At 40.8% G+C, this 27504-nt stretch overlaps 1 protein-coding gene across 1 annotated transcript; it reads left to right on the top strand.

Annotated features, from left to right (window-relative positions):
- The first annotated feature begins 852 nt into the window (after positions 1-852).
- Positions 853-27504, top strand: LOC140126489 (lateral signaling target protein 2 homolog). The gene is made up of 13 exons (XM_072146002.1): positions 853-1012; positions 13326-13466; positions 16504-16641; positions 17494-17696; positions 18556-18645; positions 19635-19724; positions 20806-20907; positions 22801-23187; positions 23650-23729; positions 23808-23909; positions 25226-25303; positions 25471-25583; positions 26345-27504. Exons 1-13 carry the CDS (start codon positions 971-973, stop codon positions 26486-26488), a joined length of 1710 nt encoding a protein of 569 aa, XP_072002103.1. The 5' UTR covers positions 853-970; the 3' UTR covers positions 26489-27504.

Below are 27504 nucleotides of genomic sequence, written 5' to 3'. Positions count from 1 at the left end.
AGGGCATGTATTGCTCCTGTATGACCTCTTATATACAGTAATAGGGCATGCATTGCTCCTGTATGACCTCTTATATACAGTAATAGGACATGTATTGGTCCTGTATGACCTCTTATATACAGTAATAGGGCATGTATTGTTCCTGTATGACCTCTTATATACAGTAATAGGACATGTATTGTTCCTGTATGACCTCTTATATACAGTAATAAGACATGTATTGCTTCTGTATGACCTCTTATATACAGTTATAGGGCATGTATTGCTCCTGTATGACCTCTTATATACAGTAATAGGGCATGTATTGCTCCTGTATGACCTCTTATATACAGTAATAGGGCATGCATTGCTCCTGTATGACCTCTTATATACAGTAATAGGACATGTATTGCTCCTGTATGACCTCTTATATACAGTAATAGGGCATGTATTGTTCCTGTATGACCTCTTATATACAGTAATAGGGCATGTATTGTTTCTGTATGACCTCTTATATACAGTATTAGGACATGTATTGTTCCTCTATGACCTCTTATATACAGTAATAGGGCATGTATTGCTCCTGTATGACCTCTTATATACAGTAATAGGACATGTATTGCTCCTGTATGACCTCTTATATACAGTAATAGGGCATGTATTGCTCCTGTATGACCTCTTATATACAGTAATAGGACATGTATTGTTCCTGTATGACCTCTTATATACAGTAATAAGACATGTATTGCTTCTGTATGACCTCTTATATACAGTATTAGGACACGCTGAGAACATACATACATGACCTGAGGGGAGCAGAGGCCCCGCCCCCGGTGAGCGCAGCACATGGCAGCTGTCCCGGTTCTCAGGTGGATGACGTCAGCGCGCCAGTCATTGTGTGTGCAGGTGAGGGAGGAGTGAGGTGCGGGCAGTCATGTGGTGACAGCGGAGAGCGCGGCATTACTAGTCAGACCGGGGAAAGGACGGGACCATGTTACCCTCTATGGTGCGGAGGTGGCTGAACAGACCTAAGGTAAGTGCGCGGCGGAGCTCCCGAGTAATGTTCCTATGCGGGCGCTGGAGCTCCCTCTCCGGGAGGCGGAGGGTTAAGGTGTGCTGAGGAGCAGCCGGCACCTGTTAGACCTGTTCCGGGGATGAGGAGTCGCTCAGGTGTGTAAGAGGGACCCACCCCTGGAGGACTATGCAGAGGCTGCACAATAGCCCCATGGCATTGATGGGCATGAAAACTACCTGCCCACAAGGCTCATAGGGACCTGGCACAGCTCAAAGTTACAGGCTGGCAGGAAGAGCGGGATGGGACCGGAGTTTAGATAAGTAGAGATGGTTTTATTCCCACTCCTCTATCTGGATTTTCCAGCTCTGGGTAAATGACCGGATCCTCCTACTCCATGTGCAGAGGAGACAGGAGTCATGTGGAAGTAGCAATTAGATTTTCTTTTGTGGGGAGCTGGGTGTTTTTTAAAGTGTAACTAAACTTTTGACAAAAGTTTATTTATAAATACTGTAGGCAATAGTAAACTTAGTCCTAGTGTAGAGATGAGTGGAAACAACATTTTTATTCAGGTGTGACTGCGTGACCTAAACCTATTGCCAGTGGAACGGCCAATCTGGCAAATTGACTAGTAACTAACCATAGCTATGATTGGCCAGGGGTGTTCCCCTAGCAAAAAATCAGTGTCGGGTCCACTCCTCTCTGAATCAGCTTTCTCTTACTATACACCACTGAGAACTTATCAGATGAAAAACTGATATGACTTAATGCTTTACAGACCGTCTCTGGATAGTCTAATCTCCTCTGCGAGATATACACGCATATATACATTCTACCTATGGAAAGAGTTAAAGGGTTTGGCCACAAATCCCACATTTTAACTAGATAAGTATAACACCTTAATAGGGTCACTCATGTTATACTCAACCTGTCCATTGGCAGAATGCGGGACATCACAGGAAGTCCTGCTGCCCGGGGAAATCTATCAGATTAAGTGCAATATAAGTGACCCTTTTGTGGTCTAATACTTATCCTGCTAAAGTTTGGTGACCAACCCCTTTAATAATTAGACTCCTTATCTGTCTGAACTGACGGCTTTCAGAGACACTGGTCACTATAGGAGGAAGAGCAGAGAAGCTGCTTTACTTAATGGTAAACTTTTTAATATACTTCATTATCATGTTTTTTTTTTTGTTTTTTTTTAAAAGAAAAGGGGGTTTCAAAACTTTATTTACACAATATCATTGCAGTTTCACATATTTCACTTTCAGAATCGTGATGATCGCAGCAATACCATGGAGTAGTCAGCTGAGTGATAGGTATCTTGGGCAAAATCACTGTGTAGCCTTAGGGTGATGCCACGCCTGGTGTTTTTGGTCCGTTTTTAAGCATGCGTTTTCAGTCCACTTTTGTCAGTTTTTCCAAATATCTTAATAGATAAACAGGTTGTAAGCAACCAAACGAATGTTTTTGAAACGGACTGAAAATGCATGCTTAAAAATGGACCAAAAACACCATGTGTGGTATCACCCTTAAAGTGGTGACACACATGGCGTTTTTGGGCCGTTTTTAGTTAGTGTGTTTTCAGATCGTAAAAACCGCATGTGGTTTTTTAAAAACACATGCGTTTTTGACCAATTGGAATTAAGATAATTGGTCAAACCTGTCAAAAACGCAAGCGTTTTTTAACGCATGCATTTTTTATGATCTGAAAGCGCACTAACTAAAAACGGCCCAAAAACGGCCTAAAAACGCCATGTGTGTCACCACCCTTAGCCTTAAAGTGTAACTGTCATTCTGAGCAAAAAAAAATGCATAATTCTGCTCCAGGTGTCCCTGGGAATCCTTCCTCAAAGTATTTTGCATCTCGGTCCTCATTTGGTACCTCTTTTGGCCCATTCCAACCATGGTTTCCAGCTCTCAAAAAAACTACAATCTGCAAGATGGAGGGGCGGAGCCTGCCTCCTGTCACCTCATCACAAGCGCCTGCTGCTGACCAATGACATCAGAGATATCTATCTATCGATGTACCTATCTACCAACTATCTAGCTATCTATCTCATATCTAGCCATCTCCTAGCTGGCTAGCCATCATCTAGATGGAGGGGCGGAGCCTGCCCCTGTCACCTCATCACAAGCGCTGTGATGTACTGTGTTTTAAAAGGTTTTTATTGGGTAGAAGAAATGTTATACAATTAAGATTGAAAATACAATGTACAGAAAGTATGTGCTTGACATATCGAGCAGAAACAATGCGATGAAATATTACTTCCTCCTACCTGGTATAATCCTTTGGCCTCTATTTTGCATAATCAATGGATAACAAAAACAACTTGCATCTCTTAGAAACTGTGTTACGGGCCCCAATGGTTTCAAAAGTCTTAAAGCAAAGTCCTGCACGGTGATCACATGAGGTTGTGAGCGTGCTTTAATAAGCCTAAAATAACAACATGGAGGGGAAGGGGGTCAGAAAGCCCAGATTTCTGGCACCACAAGGACACTGTACTGTTTAATGAAATGACCGTACAGTCCCTTAAAATAATGGCTGAGGCCACCGATAAAGTAAAGACTATTTCACTTCGCTGACACGTTTTGGCACCATTTCCTTTTATTTAGCTGACACGTGCACATATGGCATGATTGTATTCCAGAAATACATATGACCTACATGTTTTTACTAGAGACTTAAAGAGTATCCTTTGGTACTCCATCTGGTGGGTATATACAATGTATTGTATACCACAGGATACTGTAAAGTAAGGTCCATTTAATGGAGGTCATAATAGCCTATGCTGGATGTATGGCACTTCATGACACATTAACTGGAGATCATAGATGTTCTAGTGACATCATTATCTTCAATTGAATGTTTTTCAAAAATTTGTTCCTGTGTGAAGATAAATTCCCATAAATGTAGGATGGTTGTCCTTGGATACGACCACCTTTACTTAAGTGATTACACAAAGAAACAATAGTTTGCATATGAAACAGCCGGGAGTTAATACCTGTCCTACAGCCGTCCTATATTAATGAACGCTGAATCCAGTTCATCTGGCAGGGGTCTATAGCTCACATGTGGTCACTGCTGCCAGGGTGCAGCATGGCTACATTTCTTGCAAATTATCTTCACACTGGAATCGAATACCGGCAATAACCCCTTCACACCCAATTGATGTGGAGGTGCTGTAAAGAGGAAACATAATCGCCATTTCATGATGTTTCTGAATTCTATGATCATGAAAAGTTTTCTTAACCTTATTCGCATACAACAGAAATTCCGCACTACAGAAATATTTAGACTGGCAGATTTTAGAAGGAATGTTTAGGGTTAGCGGTGACAATGGGATTGCTGCTGATAGCAATCCTAAGGGTCTTCTTCAGGTTTCCCATAGTGGTGTCTATTGTGAACCACATGACAGTTTTTCCACAAATTGCAAGATCCAATATTTTTATAGGGAAGGTGACCTGGAATATGTCATTTGAGGACAAAAAGTTAGTGTTCTATGTTATTTATCCAGCCTTTGTGTACACCCTGAAACATGAAGTAGGGATGTAATTGCATGAATGATGATGGTTAGAGAGCTGTAAAGACTGTGTTTGGCTCTAAACAAAGATTTTGCACAAGCAGTGCCCTTGTTGTATGTTAAGCCAAACCATCATTGTCTGCATAAATATAGCAAATAGCACTTGCCTTTTTTTGTCTTTTATTTCTATATGACTTAGACTATATGCATCTGTATTTTTATACGTTCCCATAGACTTCTATAGTAAGGCCTGGGCCCCAAACATGGGTAGGAATATGACCTGTTCTGTGTTTCTACAGGCTCCACACTCATGAGTGAAAAACAAAGCATGGGTCCCCAAAATTACATGTCAGTGTGCCAACCTTTGACTTCAGTAGCCCTATTCTAGCCACAAAGTGTGTATCCCCTCCACCATCTTTATTTACTAGTTGGAAAAATTTACGATTGCACAAAAAAATACAAAAAAAGTATAACTTTTTAAAATATTGCAGTTACTGATTTACTCTGTGTTCACATTAGTTTGATGGATTCCCTTTATGCAAAACTTCAAATAGTGCCACACCCTAAATAAATCTACAACGTTAAGGAGGGGGATAGGTGGTAAAATATGTCAATGACACCTGTAATTGATGAGTTGCTTCTTGTTTTCAGAGCAGCCCCCATCCTTTCTTTAATCTAGCGTCTTTAGGTACACAGCGTTATTTGATATGACTTGGCAACTGATTAACCGAGTGCTATATTTCAGAGGAGTTACGGTTTCAAAGTTCTTTCTGTAGAACTGTCAAAATAAGTTTTAAAAAATCACGTAATTATATGAAAAATAACAATTTGATATCTGAGCATATGCGTTTTTTTTTTGTTTTTTTTTTAAAATTATATAGGGACACAGTATTTGTATTAGTCTATGGCTCAGCTTTGTTATGTAGACTGGGATAAATCACTAGAATAGCTGGTATCCAGTAGACCATTATTTTTAGCTCTGGAAATTGTTTAAAGGTAACCAGCCCTTGCCCTCAATAGGCTTTCTGTTGCTGAAAATTCAATTTATAAACCTTAGTTTGGCATATATATGGCTGGCAGGTCAGGAGGGTATGGGGTGGGTGTCAGACAAATAGGGACATGGCAGTTAGGCCTAGAGAGATGACTGTGTTACTTTATGAAGCTGCTCCCTGTCCCTTTACCTAGTCAATGTAAAATTGCATTTCCTGGTCTGAGGTTGTAAAAGTCGACAATCTGAGGCCATTGCTTGATGTTACAAATGCTGGGACCAGTTTATTGTGAACAATCATCTAATGGGTTCCCTTCTAAAATATTCTCGCCCTATATGTTCTAAAAACAAGGGTTTGTCTCTGAATGCCAAACCCAACCCTATTTACGTCAACCATTGGCACAGCGATTTCTTTCTTTAGCAGTGTCAATATGAGAGATATGGCAAGTACTGGTTCTTCTCGCCGCTCAGGACTTGAAATGTCTTTCTAGATTCTCCCGAATTGTTTTTACATGGGAAGTAGAAGTACAATGGAGAGGGCTGAGTAGTTCTCTATAAAGGAAGTATTCGGCTGTTTTAGCTCCTCAGACATAAGTGTTCCATGGGGAAAGGAATCGGAGCATTCCTTTAGTGTTGTTCATACAAGCTTCTTAAGTCAGAAATAGTAGTTTTGACATGCCTTGTGCTGTGATCAAGCCACCTGGGAACATCCCCTGTGTGTGCTGTGCCCCACAATCTTGACACTGAAGACTTTACTGTTAATAAGAGAGAGCTCTAGTGTCCAGTCAGGATATTGCTAACTTTTACCATACGCTGTAAGGATACGTTGGAGGATTTCCGACATGTTCTTACAACATATGGCTAGGACTATATCATTGTATGCTGAAATGGTGGGATCCATCCTTCAGTCCTCCTGCTCCTCCTCCTTGAATGCAGGGGAGGAGAGCACATTGATAACATCCAATGATTGGCTGTCCTTATGTCACTGTCCTTATACGATCATTGATATTGCTGGGGTCCTCTCAGCGTAGCATCAGCGGAGGTCGGGGGAGGGATGCAATATGAACCAAGGCTAAATCTGTCATTTACGAGCCATTAGGGCATAGTGCTCTATGTGCGCTATGGCATTTGTGGTCTTGTTGCAAGGTGTGGTAATTTTGTATCAACAGGTATTCATTTGTCACCCATATAGTACTCTGTATGTAAACAACCAAAGAGTACAACATTCATTTTCCTAGACTTGCAACGCAGGAGGCAGACCCCATAGTTGTAGCAGTTTGTGGTCCTGTTGGACTTCCAGAAATGTTGCACATTTTGCACATATTGGTTGAGACCAGCCCTGGCCTGGCGTCACTAAAGAGCTGCCCCTTTAACTGTGCCTTCCCTCCCCCCAAAAAAAGACTACAGTCTCCAACCGGGCGCCCACTACAGCTTTTTAGGAGACGAGTGGGAAGGCTGTGGAGAAATGTAATGCAGAGATCTAAGAACATAGCAGTTTGCATAAAGAGATCTCACCCAGTGCTTCAAGTCCAGCTACAATCCTGGAATATGAATGCATTTTTAATAGCTCTGCTGATACTAACTCACTCAACTGCTGGTAGACTGCCATCTTTTAACAATATGCTTTTTATTGTAAATAATTGTGGCACACAGGAAAGGGGAATGGTCATTTTAATAATAAAGACAAGTATTTCCCACACATTAAAAATCTTCAGTGTAGTGGATGGGTTTTTTACGAAATTCCATCCACACACTGTATTAAAAATATGGATTTCCGCTGAAGATTCTAAAGGGCTTACTTTTTTTCCCCCCTTTCCGCTTGGAACCTGTATTGACGCGCTGTTCCTCACAGGATCGTATGACACTCATGGTGACGCGTATATGAAAGTATGAACACCCAGCCCCAAAGCGAAACATGACCCACGCCGTGATTCCTGCTGTGTTGTGCTTTATCACAGTTTCTTGTTAAACCTGCCAGGCTGCTGATTCATATTCTCCTGCTTATGTTCGGAGGTTAGCAGACACCTGCTCCCTGTTTTTTTTACTTTCTCTCAAAAGAAAAGCCCCACACATTCATTCCTGCTATTGTTGGCATAAAAGTGCGCACTCCATTATTTTGCGGTCTTTGTTAATTAATGATATCTTTATCAATAGGTTATATCTCAAAAAACACAGTTGTTCGTGGTGCACAGTTTGCCCCTTAAGGAGCTACTCACGGTATAAGACCGGTCCACACAGTCTTTGAAAAAGTCCACAAAATAGAGAAAAGTATTTTCACTATGACCGGAGCTCCAAGGATTCTTCTTCTCCCTCTTATTTTATCTTAAAACTTCGATGAACAGCACCAATCTTCAATTTCTCCTGCTGAAAGTTTGTCACCATTCAGACTAGCACCATCGCATTCTCATTCTCCTCTTTTAATTGTATTGTAACTGGAAGAAAATATGCAGGCAGATGGTGTGGTACGTTCCAACAAGGTTAAAATTTATTCCAATTCATCATACTCACAAAAATCCATAAAAAATGCGCATATCTCAAATTCACATAACGGGACGCTAGCTTTCTATCCGCTAGGTTACATCTCACTCTGCGCACTAAATTGCTGATGATACAACAGCCTATTGTTTCTACCTAATGGGAAAATTATCCTTACCATTATCCTTCTAGTTGACTTCTATATATAACAAATTTATACCTTTTACACAACTCAAAAATTTGGCTTTATAAGCATATATGGAAATGCTTATTGAATGCAAAAAAGGGCACTGACAAATGAACAAACTATTGTTTGTTGGCTGACCACATCTTTTATGACTCAAAGTCCCAGTTTCGGCAGCACATCTCAGGAGCGGGTACAATTGCATTAGGGCCTAGGCGCCTTAGTGGGCCCAGAAGATGTCTCTTCCCCATACAAAGAGACCAGTACTATGTGGGTATATGCACACGTTGCAGTTAACCTGCGGTTAATAAGTGACGTTGCTTATTGCTACGAGTTGTAGTGTAGAAATCAACCTTTGCGTCATTAACCAAATCAGAAACGAGCCTATTGCAGCCTGTTTCTGATGCTTTGGGATTAGCGCATTATAGCATCATATCTTTTTCCAAATAGAAGATAAACCTTCGCCAGGTTGTCCCAATGCCCCAGACATTGTTTCCCCTGTAACTGTGGTTCTTATAGTTTAGTCGGTTACAGTGGAAAACTTGAAAGAGAAGCAAAACAAAAAGTTTAAATTAAAGGCTAGGGGACATTATCACCATTTATATTATTAATGACCTTTTGGGTACCCACGCATTTAGAATGGTCATTTTTTGTTTATTCATACCTCCCAACTTTTTGGCTATTGAAACACTCTCCATAAACCAGGCTCCTTGCCTCGCCTTCAAACCTAGTATAATATTGTCTTTAATGGCACCTTCCTGTGGCCAACCCCTCTATGGACACATATACAGGTAGTCTCCGGGTTACATACAAGATAGGGTCTGTAGGTTTGTTCTTAAGTTGAATTTGTATGTAAGTCGGAACTGTATATTTTATCATTGTAATCCCAGCCAGAACTTTTTTGGTCTCTGTGACAATTGGATTTTAAAAATGTTGGATTGTCATAAGAACTAGGATTAACACTAAAGCTTCATTACAGATGCCTGTGATTACTGTTACAGCTGATTATTGTAGCCTAGGACTAAAGCCCAATAAATTACTAATAACCAGCTGTCCGTTTGTAACTAGGGGGTCTTATGTAAGTCGAGTGTTCTTAAGTAGGGGACCGCCTGTATTAGAGTGATAGGTCCTTTTTAAAGGGAACCCTTTACCAGCATTTAGCCTACTAACACCCTAAAAACTTTCCTTTTTAGCTCTTTACCAAAGTTGTGTACAAATTAGCTTTAACCCCTTAACGCTCTGCGCCGTAGCTCTACGGCGCAGAGGTATAAGGGATGTATGAAGAGGGCTCACGGGCTGAGTCCTCTTCATACAAAGGTGGGGCTTTTAGCAAATTGCATAAAACCCCCACCGCTAATAACCGCGGTCGGTGCTTGCACCGATCGCGGCTATTAACACCTTCGTTGCCGGCGGCATTTAAAAGACGGCGGCGCGCGGGCGCCGCCATCTTTTTTTCGATCGCCACGCCCCCGAACGTCATCGGGGGGCGGCGATCGGTTGCCATGGTAGCCTCGGGTCTTCGTTTGTCCCGAGACTATCTGGCAGCTGCAGATTCGTTACAATGAGCCAGTGGCTCATTGTAATGAATGTGCTGCAAAAATGCCATGTATTGCAATACAGAAGTACAGGCAGTCCCCGGGTTACATACAAGATAGGGTCTGGAGGTTTGTTCTTAAGTTGAATTTGTATGTAAGTCGAAACTGTATATTTTATAATGGAAGTTTTAGACAATTTTTTTTCTTTTGCCCCAGTGACAATTGGAGTTTCAAAATTTTTGGTGTAATTGGACCAAGAATTATCAATAAAGCTTCATTACAGACATCTTACAGCTGATCATTGCAGTCTGGGACTATAGTAAAGCATCCAGAGAGCTTCACCAGAGGTCACATGGGGCAGAGGGGTCCGTCTGTAACTATGGGTTGTCTGTAAGTCGGGTGTCCTTAAGTAGGGGACCGCCTGTATTGCAGTATATGGTAGGAGCGATCTGACCATCTAGGGTTAATGTACCCTAGATGGTCTAAAAGATAGTGAAAAAAAGTTTAAAAAATTATAAAAATATTAAAAATTCAAATCACCCCCCTTTCCCTAGAACTGATATAAAACATAATAAACAGTAAAAATCACAAACATATTAGGTATCGCCGCGTCCCAAAATGCCCGATCTATCAAAATATAAAAAACGGTTACGGCCGGCGGTGACCTCCGAGGCGGGAAATGGCGCCCAAATGTCCGAAATGCGACTTTTACACCTTTTTACATAACATAAAAAAATGAAATAAAAAATTATCAAAATGTCGCACAGACCTCAAAATGGTAGCAATGAAAACGTCGCTTCATTTCGCAAAAAATGACCCCTCACACATCTCCGTACACCAAAGTATGAAAAAGTTATAGCGTCAGAAGATGGCAAATTTTTTTTTTCTTTTTTGTACACATTCGTTTAATTTTTGAAAATGTATTAAAACACAATAAAACCTGTATAAATTTGGTATCACCGCGATCGCACCAAACCAAAGAATAAAGTAGGCATGTTATTTGGAGCGAAGAGTGAAAGACGTAAAAACTGAGCCCACAAGAACGTGACGCACGTGCGGGTTTTTTTCAATTTTTCCACATTTGGAATTTTTTTTCAGCTTCGCAGTACATGGCATGTTAAAATAAATAACATTACGGGAAAGTAAAATTTGTTACGCACAAAATAAGCCCTCACACAGGTCTGTACACGAAAAAATGAAAAAGTTATGGATTTTTGAAGTTGGAGAGCGAGAAATGAGGCGAAAAACCCTCCGTCCTTAAAGAGAACCCGTCATGCAAAATAACCCCCCTAAACTAAATATATTTTCATAAACTGCCATTAGAGAGCATTGCCTCTATCCCTTCATTGTCCCTCTACATGCCTGTAAACCTAAGCAATGAGGTCCTAAAGCTGTATGCAAATGACCTGTGAAATGTCCAATGAAGCATTAGCATATTCAAGCTGTCCACTCTATTCATGAGTGGGAGGCACAGCCACACCCCCAGTGCATGACTGACAGCCTGTGTAATGATGTGAGGCTGTATAATGATGTGCTTGCTGGTGGCCACGCCCCCTGCAGCCTGTGTGTGCATGTGTGTGTGTATAGGACAGGTACAGCAGCTCCAGGATGCAGCCATGTTACAGCAGAACATGTCAGATTCATGTGTAGCTGATGTCTATGTCTCTCACCTGTATATTAGGAGGATGCAGCATGTCAGCAGATGCAGGACACACACTAGCCAACTATACATTACACACAGACATGAGCAGGGGGAGGAGAGGGGAGGGGTAACAGCGGTGACATCACTGCCTCTGACCATGTGACCAGCCTCATTTATATGATAAAGAATAGATGATTTTACAATGAATAATGTATGAAATAACTAGATAAAGGCTGGGATGGGATCCTTGTGAGCTGCTCCAACAGGAAGAGGTGACAGGACTAGTGACACAGACCTGATGACAGGTGTCCTTTAAGGGGTTAATATGATACCAATAGGATGATTTTAGGTTCTTCACAGCCCAAAATAGATGCATCTGAAATTATTTTACCTGGAGCCTCAAAGTGTTTTATCTCAGGCAAAAAGGGACTCTCAGCTCATCTGCATTTGACTTTTTAGTTTTGAGTTATAAAAGCTACTAACCGTGTCATAAGAATCAATATTAACAACAAAAGTTTAATTACAGACACATTTGATAACTGTTATAGCTGTTTATTGTAGCCTTGGACTAAAGTACAATAAATTACCAATATTCAGAGGTCCGTTTGTAACTAGGGGTCGTATGTAAGTCGAGTGTTCTTAAGTAGGGGACTGCCTGTAATACATCGTAATGCCCCCTCTTGAATTTTATCCTCCCTTTTACTTTTCTTTCTCCACTTTTATTATGGCCCACTGTCCTCCTGTTCCTGGGTATTAAACAAATTAAATCTTTGTTACTTACCTTTCCTCGTTCCCCCGCAGTCCTGCTTCCTCTTCTCTCGGGCTCTGAGATGACTCTGAGGAGGGAGCGGGGCCAGAAAAGGGATTAGCTCATCCAGCCTCTTGGACTCGTCCCTGCATCTCTAGGGTGTCAGGACTGGGAACAGAAGGCGGGAAAAACGGGACACGCCAGTGCATTCTCCCAGCCACCCAGGACGGTGGGACACCACACTGAAAAACCGGCACTGTCCAGCTAAAAATCGGTCACGAATGCCTTTTTAGAACCAGTTTGCACCTAGGATTTTTCATGTACTGCAATAGGTCTGGATTGGAAAAATAGATCATTTTTCAGATCTCCTAGGTTTCTGGAGTGACAGATGTCTGTTTTTTGGTATTTTAATGTATTTTGTATTCATTTTTAAGGAATATTTTTTTTAACCCACATCTTCATTAGACAACCTTTTTTATTGTAAATTTGGAAGCCACACGTCAGACAGGGTTGGGAATTGCAAAATAATTTCAGACAAGCTGGGGTGATTACAACAAAACAAGTCATTATTTTGGTCATGAACTGGGTTGGGATGGAATTAAGTACCGTAACTTCTTATGATTCTGGAGAAGCTTGGTAATTGATCATTATATGACGCCACACTGTCTTGGGACACAGGTAGAGGTACCAACAGTAGTAGTTCATGTATTAAAAAAAAATAATGGTTATTCTACTATAAAGACTTAAATTGGCTTTTCCGCAGGCCATAAACCTATCTACAATCTAAATGAAGCATGTTAAACCATAGACACTCATAGATCCAGGCGTCGTGACTGTGGTAATCTTTATATATTTGTCATCCATGGCCTGCTCTCTTCCTAAAATTAACTTTTAAAATTCTGCTAATGATCCAGAGGGGCTCTGGGGGGTGTTTCCCCTCAGTGATGTCTTTCGCAGGCTGCTACAATGAGCAGAGCAGGTCTCCCTTCCCTCTGCACTTTCTGCTGCTGCTAGATTACCCAGGTAGGGGGAAGGGAGAACTGCTCTGCTCATTGTATGTGAAAAGACATCCCTGAGGGTCTCTGGCAACACCTTCCCTCCCCAGAGCCCCTCAGGCTCATTGTGGCACATGTACATGCTTTATAGGTTGTATTTCCAAATATGGTGGAAGCTGTCGGTTGATTACTTTTGTAGCCTGTCAGCACGATCCTTGAATTTGTTTCTTTTATTTTCCACAGAAGTCAGATCCTCGTCTGTTGGCAAAGTTTTTTTATATTGACGAAGATGTGAGTGGAATTGTCCATGAGTTACAATGCATCGATGTGCGGAAGGATCCTCATAACTATTTGGTTTTGCTTAGTCAATTACACAGCAGCCAGGTAAGTTAGATACTGTAAAAAAAAATAAAATTGACTTGCTTTGGTCTTGTGATGTAATTTCTAAAATGTCCATGTAAAGTGAAAATGAGACTGTTCTTTCCAAGGGTACATGCATCCATCCCAATCTGATAAGTGACATCAAGTCCAATGGAACAATAACAATTACTCCCTGTGCAAATGCTATTCACTTGACATTTCAGGGGAAACTGAACACCAATGGCAAAGAATGATTATAGGTGTCAATAAAGATATTGTGAAATTGCTTGACCAGAAGTAGTTTATGGGGTTAGTATATAGAACGACTTGCCAATATGTAACACTGCTAAAGAAGGAGCACTGACATCCATTTCGGTTTGTAAAGCCTTTGTGGCTTCATCCTGTATAAAGATGCCTCCTATGTCATTCCGGAGCTCCTTCCGCGGCAGTGTATCGAATGAGTAAGTTGTCTATTGCTGGTCAAACATTTTTATATTGCCTTTATTGCTGACTACCTGTAACCATGATCTTCCCTTTATCCCCTGTAACTATATGTCTAATGAATAGCAAGGACACAGGCGGTAATTATTATATACACTATATGTAGAACAACTGTCACGGCGAGGACGCCGCCGCCTCGTCACGTGACGTGGGGTGCAACTGTACGGGTTAATTTAGCCGACTCAAACTTGCGCTCACCTTTCACTCAGGACACAAATTGAGCATAAATAACACCTCATACAGATCCAGCACCAGAACCGCTGCCACCACTTATTGCATTTATACTGGGACCAATAAGTATCCCACTCTACATCAATTCTTGCTCTCAAGCAGTCACTTTGTCACACCACTAGACATGCACTTTAGCAGTAACACAGCTAGTCACACTTCACAAGGCTATGAGTTCGCAGAGCATACAGGGACCAAAATTAAAGTGAAAAGCTTTAATTACAAAAAGTTGATCAGTGCATAAAAAGATATTAAAAACAAAAGAATTACAAAATAAAATGACACACAACACGGCAAACAGTTATAAAATAAAAAGGGAGAAAACTAACAGAAACTTACAACTTATAGTAAATCCTGATTCCCTGGAGGTGGGAGAAATAAGGGACACACTCAGCTTGTCAAGCAGCCCCCAAAATGTGAACACCAATTCTTGGATTTCATATTGTTTTATAACTTCTCAGTTTGGTTCAGATTTCAGAACCTCCCATTCATTAATTAGTCCAGAGGGTCATTCAGGATTGGGCAAAGTTTTAATGAGGGGGAGAGTCCAGGAATATTTAAACATTTCTTTGTTTCCAAATCCTGATGCAGAAGAGGGGGGGTAGGGAGACCAAATGTCCTTTGGGGTCTGAACAGACCAGTCTTCAGGTCAGAGGTTATCAGGCTGTTAAAGCTCCAGGATGTCATAAAAGCTGCCTGGACGCTTCAATAGATGCCAAATATTTAAACAAAGTTTGTAATTACCCCGTTGTTAAACCCATCTTATACATTCACAATTAATATCTCCTTGACAACAACAATTACTCCCTGTGTACATGCTTTTCATTAAACATTGTCGATGTGTATTGGTGGCTGATTTTTTTTTTTTTTTTTTTTTTTTTTAATTAACTTGCCTTTTAACATGAAATGAGAACATTGTGTATTTTTAGATTTAAGTGTGTGCATATACACTCACTGGCCACTTTATTAGGTACACCATGCTAGTAACGGGTTGGACCCCCTTTTGCCTTCAGAACTGCCTCAATTCTTCGTGGCATAGATTCAACAAGGTGCTGGAAGCATTCCTCAGAGATTTTGGTCCATATTGACATGATGGCATCACACAGTTGCCGCAGATTTGTCGGCTGCACATCCATGATGCGAATCTCCCGTTCCACCACATCCCAAAGATGCTCTATTGGATTGAGATCTGGTGACTGTGGAGGCCATTTGAGTACAGTGAACTCATTGTCATGTTCAAGAAACCAGTCTGAGATGATTCCAGCTTTATGACATGGCGCATTATCCTGCTGAAAGTAGCCATCAGATGTTACAGGGTACATTGTGGTCATAAAGGGATGGACATGGTCAGCGACCATACTCAGGTAGGCTGTGGCGTTGCAACGATGCTCAATTGGTACCAAGGGGCCCAAAGAGTGCCAAGAAAATATTCCCTACACCATGACACCACCAGCCTGAACCGTTGATACAAGGCAGGATGGATCCATGCTTTCATGTTGTTGACGCCAAATTCTGACCCTACCATCCGAATGTCGCAGCAGAAATCGAGACTCATCAGACCAGGCAACGTTTTTCCAATCTTCTACTGTCCAATTTTGATTGTAGCCTCAGTTTCCTGTTCTTAGCTGAAAGGAGTGGCACCCAGTGTGGTCTTCTGCTGCTGCTGTAGCCAATCTGCCTCAAAGTTCAACGTACTGTGCGTTCAGAGATGCTCTTCTGCCTACCGTGGTAGTAACGGGTGGTGATTTGAGGCACTGTTGCCTTTCTATCAGCTCGAACCAGTCTGCCCATTCTCCTCTAACCTCTGGCATCAACAAGGCATTTCCGCCCACAGAACTGCCACTCACTGGATGTTTTTTTTCTTTTTCGGACCCTTCTCTGTAAACCCTAGAGATGGTTGTGCGTGAAAATCCCAGTAGATCAGCAGTTTCTGAAATACTCAGACCAGCCCTTCTGACACCAACAACCATGCCACATTCAAAGGCACTCAAATCACCTTTCTTCCCCATACTGATGCTCGGTTTGAACTGCAGGAGATTATCTTGACCATGTCTACATGCCTAAATGCACTGAGTTGTGATTGGCTGATTAGAAATTAAGTGTTAACAAGCAGTTGGACAGGTGTACCTAATAAAGTGGCCGGTGAGTGTAGCTCTGAGATGGTGTTCCTGCTACTCTGAGGGCCGACTGTGGCATGACACCAAACTAAGGATTTGACTGCCTGGTTTAGAGTAGATATTATATTGATATGATATTTTCAATTCGCTACGGTATTCATTATAAACAATGAACTTGGCCAACCTGTGTTCTGGAATTTCACTTATGCCTGCAGGAGCGTATGCTTGCAATACTGGAGCAGATTCTGGAGCATTGTGTACCAACAAAGCGGAGGCAGAGAGACTATCACCTCAAGTTCCCTGATGACGTTGTAAATAATGCAATGACGACTCATCTGCTCTTTGCTGCTGAGGTATGGCAATGTGGTAACTCTATAGTAGTCTTTGTAATCCTAACAGAATTATTTATATACAAGGTGTAACAAAAAGGTTGGGATCGTGGTATACCAGATCGCGAAACTAAAAATGAGTCAAATATTTTCCAGAAATCTATCCATTGATTCCAAACTCGGCATCTTTCCCCTACCTCCTGTTGTGGTTGGGGCTTAGTGCAACAGATGGCACTGTAATCACAATAAACCAAAATGTATGCAAAAACATTGGGAAAAAGGGGGATGTTCTGATAAATACACATCAGATCCAAAATCTGAAAATAGAGCATTCTATATTTGAAAACTTTGTAGGCAACAAAATAAATCCTCATCTTCGAAGCAGAAGAGACTTAAGTTAATCAAGCTCTCCAATGTGTGAAAGGCGCGGACTCGCCTTAAACCAGCCAACAAAGAGAACGGAAAAGACTAAGTCTATGTTGTTGTTCCTCTGTGTAAAAAAAAAAAAATATATATATATATTAGATTCCCCCGGGGGGTGAAAATTACAGGGCCAGCTTTAGTATCATCCGATCCGATGTGTATTTCTCGAGAGGGTCTTTAGTCAATGAAGATGACTTGAATCGTACATTGAACGTATTTAACTTTTCCTTGGGAATCTGAATCTGCAATAAAAAAGGGGTGGGTTCCCAGTTAAGATTTTAAAGTTGGGGGTTGAGTTTGGGCTCAATGGATAGATTTTTGAAAGCTATTTCACAGACATTTTTTAGATTTTCTATCAGATGTGTATTTCACAAGATATTCCACCTTTTTGTTACACCCTTTATGCAATATGATTTAAAATACGAGTATTTTATTATTTTTTTTTTTTTAAAGCTTTTGGTCGGTGGCACATATGTTGAAGTGGAGGAGGCAGATGGAGTTTTACTTCGACCCTTGGCCCAAAAGCTTCTACTGAGTCTGGAACGTCTGAGAAGAGTCCTAAGAGAACAAAGCCTTGAAGATCCTGGGATATATCCAGAATCGACTCATATGCCTATGCTGCAGTATGACAACCTGTGTGCAGAGTTTGAGCTGAGGTGCGTACTTGCCAAATTTCTTGGTGTACATCTTAAACTAATGGCTTCTTGGTTTACCTCCTTTGCTCAAAACCAAGATGGTGTCCCATATGTAGGCTCCTCTTAACAGGAATTCTCTATAGAAATACAGGTCATTTAGAGGGTCTATTTGTTACTAATACCGCAATTTAACATTTTATTACAAAATTATAGGGAGCAATGTGTCTTTGTGGACCAATGTATCAAATTTACTATTTGGGCTTTTAAAAAAGTGATGAGTACTTAAGGAGTTATCCCAACAAAGATGCATACCCCCTATGCATATGACCCTTTGCAATCGGACTCTTGTCTCCTCTTCACACAATAGGAAGTAAGTGTCTTTGATGGGACAACTTCTTTATATACTGTAATAAGAAAGCAAAAAATAAAATCAAATTTAAAGGACAATTCAGATAACCTATTGTGCTAATCACTTTCTATAGCAAATATAGATCTGTTTTTGCTATTTTTTTTTTTTTTGTTTCTATGTTAACAAGTAAACTTCATATTAGACTGATACTTCATGTAGGGATCAATTGTCATTAGACACTGTGTAAACATAAGCAATGACTACAGTGGATAGCATAACATCTTCAATAAACTTGAATGCAGTGATTACTGGATCATACCATGTATGAGCCATCACCTGCCCCTCCCAGCACATTTCAATTATTGTGTACTTCGGGCTGGTATAATACCAGCCTAATACCAGTCTAATACCAGCAACAATTAGAGGTACAGTACAGTCCTGGAATAGGGTGCTAGTGGATTTTAAAGTTATGTTGTTGTATAATGTTACCTCTTTATATATTTTTAATTCATTTAATGTAATATTTGGCAGGTATATGTCACTGGTGGTCAGTGTAAAGTCTCCTGAAGAAATCTATGAGCAGCAGGAAGTAGTAGTACTTTTTTGTGAGACTGTTTCCAGGTAAGGATTAGTAGATCAATCACTGTGAATAACCATTACTAAACGTTTCAGTATCCACTGTCCTTGTAAGCTGTATAATGCTGGCATAATACATTTGTTATAAAAGTGTTTCATCAACTAACTTTGTAAGTAAACACAGTGTTATTAGGCTTCCCTCTTTAAAGGAGTTGATCCAAGATAACAAGTCACCACCTATCCCTAGAGTGTAGTGCTTGGTTATCTTCTTGACTTGCAGACTATAGAGATCTACTTCTCGCGCATGCACAGTCACGGAAACTTGTGCAGCCGGCCGCGGCACATTGCAGCTGTGCGAGATTCACTGCCTACACATGTCCGAGAGGTGCCGAGAGCAGAGTGTCGTCACCGGCTCTCGGTCCAAGGAGGCGGAACACAACGAAGATGGGGTGTGCATAGTAAAATATCGGAGGCGCACGGAATCGCCAGGGTGACGCAAGTGAAGCGCCGAAGCCACATTTCTATAGATTAGAAAATACTTTTTTTTTTTTGCCTAAACTATTGGTTTGTGTCCCTAAACAAAATATCCTGGGGTCAGTGGTAAAGAGCCGAGAGGGTGGTGTGAGGAGGTCATTTTGCCCGGGATCAAGTGGTAGGTTTCCTTTTAAGGGGTGGTTTTGCTTTTATAAAGAACATTCCTGTGAAAGCTAAATAATTGAATAATACATGGCACAGGGCCTGAAGGGAGGAGCATGACTCAATTTCCTGCTCCTCCCTTCAGGCCCTGCTTAAGGTATAATTCTTTAAATCTGCTTTGACTAGAGTGTTGCTTGAAAATTTGAGTAAAGAAATTAAGTATGTATAAAATGTATAAAACATACGATTGCATAGAAGTTTCACCTTTCATACTGCAGCAGTGAGGACCATAAGGAATTATGCTTATTCCTGGAATACCCCTTTTAGAACCATAGTAGATGATATTGGCAAATTGTTGCTGATAACTATTGGAGAAAATCTTGTATTTTTCTTAACAGAGCTTTACAGCGAGGATATCTAACACAAGAAATGATTGATGACTGTGAACCAGAATTGATGATTTCCATCCCACGCCTGGCAATTATCAGGTAAGATTGGATTCAGAGCTGCAGTGGGGACACGGTTAGTAGCTTTCATAACTCAAAACTAAAAAGTCATATGCAGATGAGCTGAGAGTCCCTTTTTGCCTGAGATAAAACACTTTGAGGCTCCAGGTAAAATAACTTCAGATGCATTTATTTTGGGCTGTGAAGAACCTAAAATCATCCCATTGGTATCATATTAAAGCTAATTTGTACACAACTCCGGTACAGAGGTTAGAATAAATATAAAAGTTTATGCTAAAAAGGAAAGTTTTTAGGGTGTTGTTAGTAGGCTAAATGCTGGTAAAGGGTTCCCTTTAAAAAGGACCTATCACTCTAATACAGGAATCACTGTTAAACTGTTAGCTTTATCGGAACCTTCTGATAAAGCAAGCAATCCCTGCACTACAAGCTTCCGATCCGGTGTATTCATGAGGGTACTCAGGGCATATCCCCCGGACCGCCCCTCCCACACTATATGCCGGTGGTGACTGTGGTTGAAGTGGCAGTTACGGCTTCCTCGCATCACCCCCTCATGAATACGCCGGATTGCTGTTAACGTCGTCTGGCATTCGCAGCGCTATGTAGTGCAGTGTTTGCTAGCTTTATTGGAAGGTTCTGATAAAGCTAGCAGTTTGACTTTTTCAGTTATTAAAAAAAAAAAAAAAAAAACTCATAAATTTCCTCTAACCTTCCTTTCCTTTTCTAAATTTACCTACTTGGTCCCATAGTCCTAAAGTGGTTGTAATCCTCACATTTAAAAACTGGAAGGATGTGATGGAGATTGCCATTAGGAATAGCAGCTCAGAATTAAATCCGTCTGATCAGTTTCAGATCATTGTCCACATTTTCAAAGATATTGATTTATCTTCATTTACATAAGTTCTCTGATGCATACACTGGTGTATGTTCAACATAGCTCATGGTTTATTGGTTTGCTCATATGCATGTGCGGTCAAGGGGTTGAAACTTGCTGTATTCTTGCGGGGTTAATGGACAGATGCCATGTAACTTTATTTGGGAAATATTTAATACTTGTGACGGAGAAGGTTTTTGACTGTATTCTGTATTTTGTTATCTCTTACAGTGGCCTTCTCATATTTCCTGATGGACCATTAAACTTGGCGAAACCTCCAGAGGTGATGTGTGAACTCTTCAATCCATTCTATGGCCTTCTGAAGAAAATAAGGTGACCTGTGATTAATTTATGGTTTGCATAATTTTGCTGTTGGTAGGAAAATAGTGTGAAGCACTCCTGTGGGAAGGAAGGGCATGTCATGACAGGTCCTAGGACAGTGTTCTGGCTGAGAATTGGGTCTAATGTACAGCATGGATTTGATGGGCTTAATCCACCCTTTGGAAACTTAAAGGGGTATTCAGCATAATTCATATAAAAATGGTTCTCAAAATATAAGCTAATGTGTAATTAGTTGTTATTAAAAATTTTGCTCCCCTTAGCAGAAAATGCTGGTGACATACACTATGATGGAGAATTAAAATGCTACTGACCCTTTAATCAGTCCGTAGATTTCCTTTAGGGCCCTTTCCTGATTTTTCATCTCCATTTTTCACTACCCACCTTCAAAAATCTAGCTTTTTTTAATTTTTTTTATTTTTACATGTAAAGAGCTCTGATGGCTTGTTTTCTGCGTAACAAATTGCACTTCATAGTGATGGTATTGAATATTCCATGCCATGTACTGGGAAGCGGGGGAAAAAAATTCCAAATGGTGAAAAACCGCATTTTTGCCATTTTCTTGTGGGCTTGGATATTACGGCTTTTACTGAGCGCCCCAAATGACATGTCTACTCTATTCTTTGGGTTGATACGATTACGGGGATACCAAATTTGTTTAGGTTTTATAATGTTTTCATACAAAAAATAAAACCTCCTGTACAAATTTTTTTTTTTTTTTTTTTATTTTGCCATCTTCTGGCACTTTTTTATACTTTGTTGTACGGAGCTGTGGGTGGTGTCATTTTCTTGTGACATTTGATAATATTTTCAATGATATAATTTTTAGGACTGTACAACCTTTTGATCACTTTTTATAGATTTTTTTTTTCTTTTTATATTTTTCAAAATGGCAAAAAAATGCCATTTTTTTTTTTTGGGCGCTATTTTCCGTTGCTGGGTTAAATGCATTGAAAAAACGTTAATATATTTTGATCAGGCATTTTCGGACACGTCAATACCTAATGTGTTTGATTTTTACTGTTTATTTATATTTATGTCAGTTCTAGGGAAAGGGGGGTTTTATTATAATTTTTTTTTTTAAACATTTTTTTATTTTTTTTCTATTTTTCAGACTCCCTAGGGTACTTTAACCCTAGGTTGTCTGATCGATCCTATCATATACTGCCATACTACAGTATGGCAGTATATGGGGATTTTCTTCCTCATTCATTACAATGTGCTATCAGCACATTGTAATGAAGGGGTTAAAAATAGCCTCAGGTCTTCGGAAGACCCGAGGCTACCATGGAGACGGATCGCCGCACCCTGATGACGTCACGGGGAGCGACGATCGTAGGCAAGATGGCGGCGCCCATGCACCGCTATCTTTTTGAGGCTGCCGGCAGCTATCGCTGTGCTAGCACCGATCGCGGGTGTTACCGGTAAGTCTTTGCTGCAGTATGCAGCAAAGACTTACCGGCTATGGAGAGGGCTCAGCCCGTGAGCCCTCTCAATGCAGCGCGACCCGATCGCTGCCGTGAATACACGGTGGGCGGTGGTGAACCAGTTAACAGCTGTTGGAAAATTAAAGCTGAGCTCTGATTCGTTAGCATGAACTAGAATCGCTACACTCTCGGGCACTTCTGCTTAATCTCCCCTATTGTGTCCTATCAGCAGGCAGTGAGCTATAGAGCGGGAGCAGCTGAGCGGATTGTATATGGTTATCTGTATGGATTTCAGTGCAATATTAAGATACATTGAAGTTGAACTTAATCTTGATCATAAGGTTAAAGTGAAATAATGATCCTTTGTTAATTTCCAATTAACTGGAGTCACAGTTTATTGTAGAAGTGTTAATTATTGGTAGAAAAAATTCTGTCTGATCTTGTAAACTTTTTCTTTCAGGGAACTACTCGGTGTATTGACTGAAAATGAACTGTCTTACCTTGAAAGAGCATTGTGCTCGTCCTCTGAAGACCCTTACAAGGGACTGTCATCTTATGCGCCTGTATCGACTGATCCAGCATCTCCAGACTGCAATGACCCATCTGGAAATCCATCTGCCAGTCAAGAGGACTTCCAACGTACATCTTGTACAGAATTTTCATATAATAATGTTGGTGCGTTTGAGAGTGCAGTTTGTGGCAAATGTATTCAGAGCACAGCACCTGGTACGCAAGGTGTAGTGACCGTAGACTCTGAAATCACGAGACATCAAAATGTGAAACTAGAGAATGGTACAAGAAGAACTGGAGAAATCCTTCGCAATGTACACGTCCGTTGTTCTATTAGGTAAATAATGTATGAACACCCTTTTGTAAGCTTTGGGTAAAGTCTTTCCTAATATGATGTTATACGCAGCACAAAATATTTGCATAATGATATGAAGAAATCTATGGCTGTCTTCAGTGGGGCCCGCTGCTGGGAGCCCTGCTGTTCAATAGCAATTTAGCCATTCCTGGATTCCTTAAGAAATAAGGATAAAGCAATCGACTCTTGAGACTCATAGAGACTCATAGAGACCTGGGTGCTAGTTATCTCTAAAAAAAAAAAAAAAAAAGTGTGTAAATATATTTGTGTGAGCAGCGAATGGCCAAAAATGTATAACCCCAAATTCAAATAGAATATATATTGTTGTACAATAACATTTCAACAGACTATACAGAGGGTTATTATGGTCAAAGACCAGTCACGGAATATGGGAATATAAACTCTGTTAGTGAAAAAGTTGAAATAATGACATTTGTGTTGTAGGGGAGCAAAGGTCGGTGACGTACGTACCCGTTACCGCAGTGACAGTGATATGCTGCATCGTCTCTTTGTATGCATTGCTGGTAAGTCTTCCTCTGACGCTTGCTCATACTTATTTACAGCACTGGATCTGTGACGAATGGTCATGCACTGTCTTGCAGGTGTTGCTGACCAGCTGCAGACAAACTTTGCGAGTGACTTGCGTGTTATTCTTAAAATGGTATTTGAGGCGGTGAGCTCCAGGCAGCAAGTAGAAGCACGAAGTAAGACAAATACATATTATATTCATATGTGAGCTAACATATAACATTGGTGACTGCTGTATGCACGATAAGTAGAAGATGACTGGTATAATGCGCATGTGGACTCCTCCCTCATCACTAGCACAAGAGGATGGACATGTTGGATATAAACATGTCCGATTCTATTACTGCCGTATATAATGGTGCCCCGTGACCTTGTAGGCAAGAAAATGTAGAATTTCAAATGATCACAGTTTAGTGATCTTATATTTAGTAAAATTATGTTCAATCACATCTTATTGATTTGGGGTAACAAAAAAAAAGGATAAGACAAACTAGTGGATGTTTCAGGAACCAAAAAGAGACTATAACAAAATAAGTTTCGGTTTTATGTGATGTTTTACTGTTAATAATATCCACAGTTTGTGAAAAAAGGACAGTAAAATAAGTAGAGTAATAATTTTGGTGAAATACTGAGGGAGATTAGTCTAAGCACCCTATAATTTGCCAGCAGCTGAGCAAGGTATGACTACCGCACGTAGTAGTGTAACACAGTAGTCTCAAGGAAGGGGTTTACAACATTTCGACATCAGACTCTTCTTCAATCTATTTGTCTAAACAAGGAATAGTGAAGGATGAAGTGAGAAAGGAAAGGGGGTGCAGGTAGGAAGGTGGATAAGGAATTCCCCAGCCAAGTTGAATAGGTGAATAGAGCCAAATGGTCACGTGTTGATCAAATAATCCACGGCTGCCAGGTCCTCAAAAACATTCAGCGAATCCAGAAACCTCTGCAGATTGCTCTTCATCCAACATAGGACATGAGCACAGCGTAAGCAGAGGGAGGGGCACAATTTAGTGATGTATGTCCATAAGGATCATCTCCCAATGTTAGGTTAAGGAAGGAGGCCCTGCGGAGCACTGAGGGAATGCAGGATTGTGCAGAATGGATGTCAAAGGACTGTAGGGTCGACACCGCAAACCCCGTCTTGCAAAGCCTCTCCAGGTGGTGAGAGCTGCCCTAGGGAACACAGAAGGGCATATTCATGAAAGATATCTAAGGGGTGTTGGGGTGCAGGATTTATCCAAGGTCACCCACAGTATCTGTAGTGTGGAAATGCCATTCAATAAGGCTTTTTAAGACAGCTATTGATATCGACTTAAATTTTGGAGCCCCACACTGCCCGTGGACCCTCCCCAAAACCTAGCATTGTCGAAAGGGAGGCTTGATCGGCGCTGTTAGAAACACATAGGAAACTAGTGTAAGGGCAAATGGTATGAATGCCAAGTGGAATAAAAGAGGATTAGTAACTACTTTATTTTTTCTATGTTTATCACAGAATTTCCTGGACATGCCTCTCATTTACCAGATTGTTCTGTTTGCAAAAGGGAACAAGAAGTTGGTGAAGCAGCTAATGGTGGGTTTGTATCTTGGGAGGTGATCAGACTCAGTAATGCTCCAGAGAAACCTTAATTGTCTAAGAATGTACTCGTCATCTATATTTTATATATAATATGCATCACCATTGAATACATCTAGTCGGCTTTTACTTGAGATAATTGTTTTTTATTTTGCTTTGCATAGTTTGCGTTGAACCTTCAGAGTGGATGCCAGACAGTGCCAGTACCCAGTGCATGAGTTGCTGTGCTTCCTTCACTCTCTTGCGGAGGCGGCATCACTGTCGGAGTTGTGGCAAGGTAGTGTTTTCCTTCTAATATGGCTGATTTGACATTTAAAGGGGATGTGTCGCCAGTGTTGACCATACAAATCTACAGAAAGTGTTAGTAGGAAAGGGAAAAGCAGCACTCCGTCTCCAATTCAAGTTTTTTTATTCACATGTGGGTACAAAGCAATGTTTCAGCTAACTCAATGAAGCCATTTTTCAAGCAATGCTACATTGAGTTAGCTGAAATGTTGCCTTGTACCCACATGTGGATAAAAAAAAAATTGAATTGGAGACCGTGCTGCTTTTCCCTTTCCTACGGAGTATGTTAGGGGTCTTGGGTCAGACCCAGATTAGCCTGCACCCATTGGATTGAATACTTTTCTCACTGAGCCGCCCTTCCTTGCAGCCTTTTCAGAAAGTGTTAAATGGCAACATTGGAGATCTGTATAATCCCAGATGTGTTGTTGGTGGTAACAGGACTGAAAAATCCATTTATGTTTCGGAATTGTGCCCAGGCTTGGTGCATGGTGTCTGCGGGCTTTTGGTGAGGGCCTGCATAGATCTAAGAGCATAGCATTTTTGGGATACCCCCCCGCCCCCAGTATTCAAAGTCCAGCTTCAATCCCGTCAAATTTTACAGTACTGCTACTACCTGTCAACCCACACACAACCGTATGGTTAAACAGATCTCCAGGGCTACTACCCCGGAAAAACTACTTGTAGACTCCCTTTAACAGTGTAGGTCTAGTATGTCCATCTCTCTTTATTTATTTTTTGGTTTTTCCTCTGTAGATTTTCTGCTCCCGCTGCTCAGGTTATACAACCTCTCTTCCTCATGCACAGAATCCTCAGGCTGTTCGAGTGTGTTCTCACTGCTACCATGTGCACTGCAGTCCTCGCAATCAGCAGACAAAGGAGAATCCTGTCGCCTCCTAGCCTGATCCTTTACTATTGCACCGGATTTATGGTGGTGTGAACGTACATTTCGGTGCATGACTGGCCGCCTATGTGTAAATGTTCTTGGACAATCATTTTGTATTTACAGGGCCGGCAGTGAGCCTCTAGGTGTTTCCAAGATTGAACAGGGTATTTCCTACAGTGACTGGTTTAGTTTTCAACATTTGAGATGCTGCTTTTATAGTGTTACTTGGATTTTTAAACTGCAACTTTTTTTTTTCTATGATTTACTTGGATTTTATTAGTGTATATTGCATTCAGTGTACATACTCATCCGTGTCTGGTGACACTTATTTTATACTTTTATATTATATGTATGCTAAATATATACTTCGTGGCCAAATATTGAGCACAGTACAAACCTCTTGGCTGAATAAGATAAAGTAAGTTGCACTTTAACCTGATACAGTGTAGTAAATTAGAAATATTTCCACATTGGGCATTAACATAAGAGAAGGCTACCTGTGTCTTCTCAATTCTCTGGCACATTGGTCCGGATACTGCTGGGATCCTACACTTCCTTGTGTCTCCCAACACACAGATACCGCCACTTCAATAACTTTCCCCAACCAAAGATTGGTAAAGCTGACACATGTGCCTATCCCTTGTGTAGAGGGAAATATGAGGAAGTGGATTGCAGAGGGGACCCAGTATCTGAACCGAAGCAGTGAGAGATCCGAAATGTCCCTATATCTAGCGCTTTTACATAATTTTTTTTTTTTAATGTGCTAGAAAACGTTAACAGCATGATTGTCACTTTTGTATAAATTTCATGCTGCACTGGGTGTTGGGGAACTCCTGGATATTATTTTATACTCTTTGTTTTTGAAAATGAAATATTTTGAGATTTTTTTTTTTTGTATTTTGTTGTTTGCCCTTTTTATTTTTGCATGTTATCACTCAGGGGTTGGCTGCACTGATGAGCTAGCATGGGGTGTGCAGGGCGCACCCTTTCACCATTGTTATGGCAATAAAATGTTTTATACCTGTGTAAA

Source organism: Engystomops pustulosus, chromosome 4, assembly GCF_040894005.1.
Source record: "Engystomops pustulosus chromosome 4, aEngPut4.maternal, whole genome shotgun sequence".
Lineage (NCBI taxonomy): Eukaryota > Metazoa > Chordata > Amphibia > Anura > Leptodactylidae > Engystomops > Engystomops pustulosus.
Note: the sequence above shows the minus strand (reverse complement) of the source record. Positions and strands in the feature narration are given on the sequence as shown.

Excerpts from the sequence above, each read along its gene's own strand:
- LOC140126489 (XM_072146002.1), top strand. The coding sequence starts at position 971 with ATGTTACCCTCTATGGTGCGGAGGTGGCTGAACAGACCTAAG. Across the intron at positions 13,467-16,503 it reads GTCAATTACACAGCAGCCAG|GAGCGTATGCTTGCAATACT; the intron begins GTAAGTTAGATA and ends TTATGCCTGCAG. Across the intron at positions 19,725-20,805 it reads CCACGCCTGGCAATTATCAG|TGGCCTTCTCATATTTCCTG; the intron begins GTAAGATTGGAT and ends TATCTCTTACAG.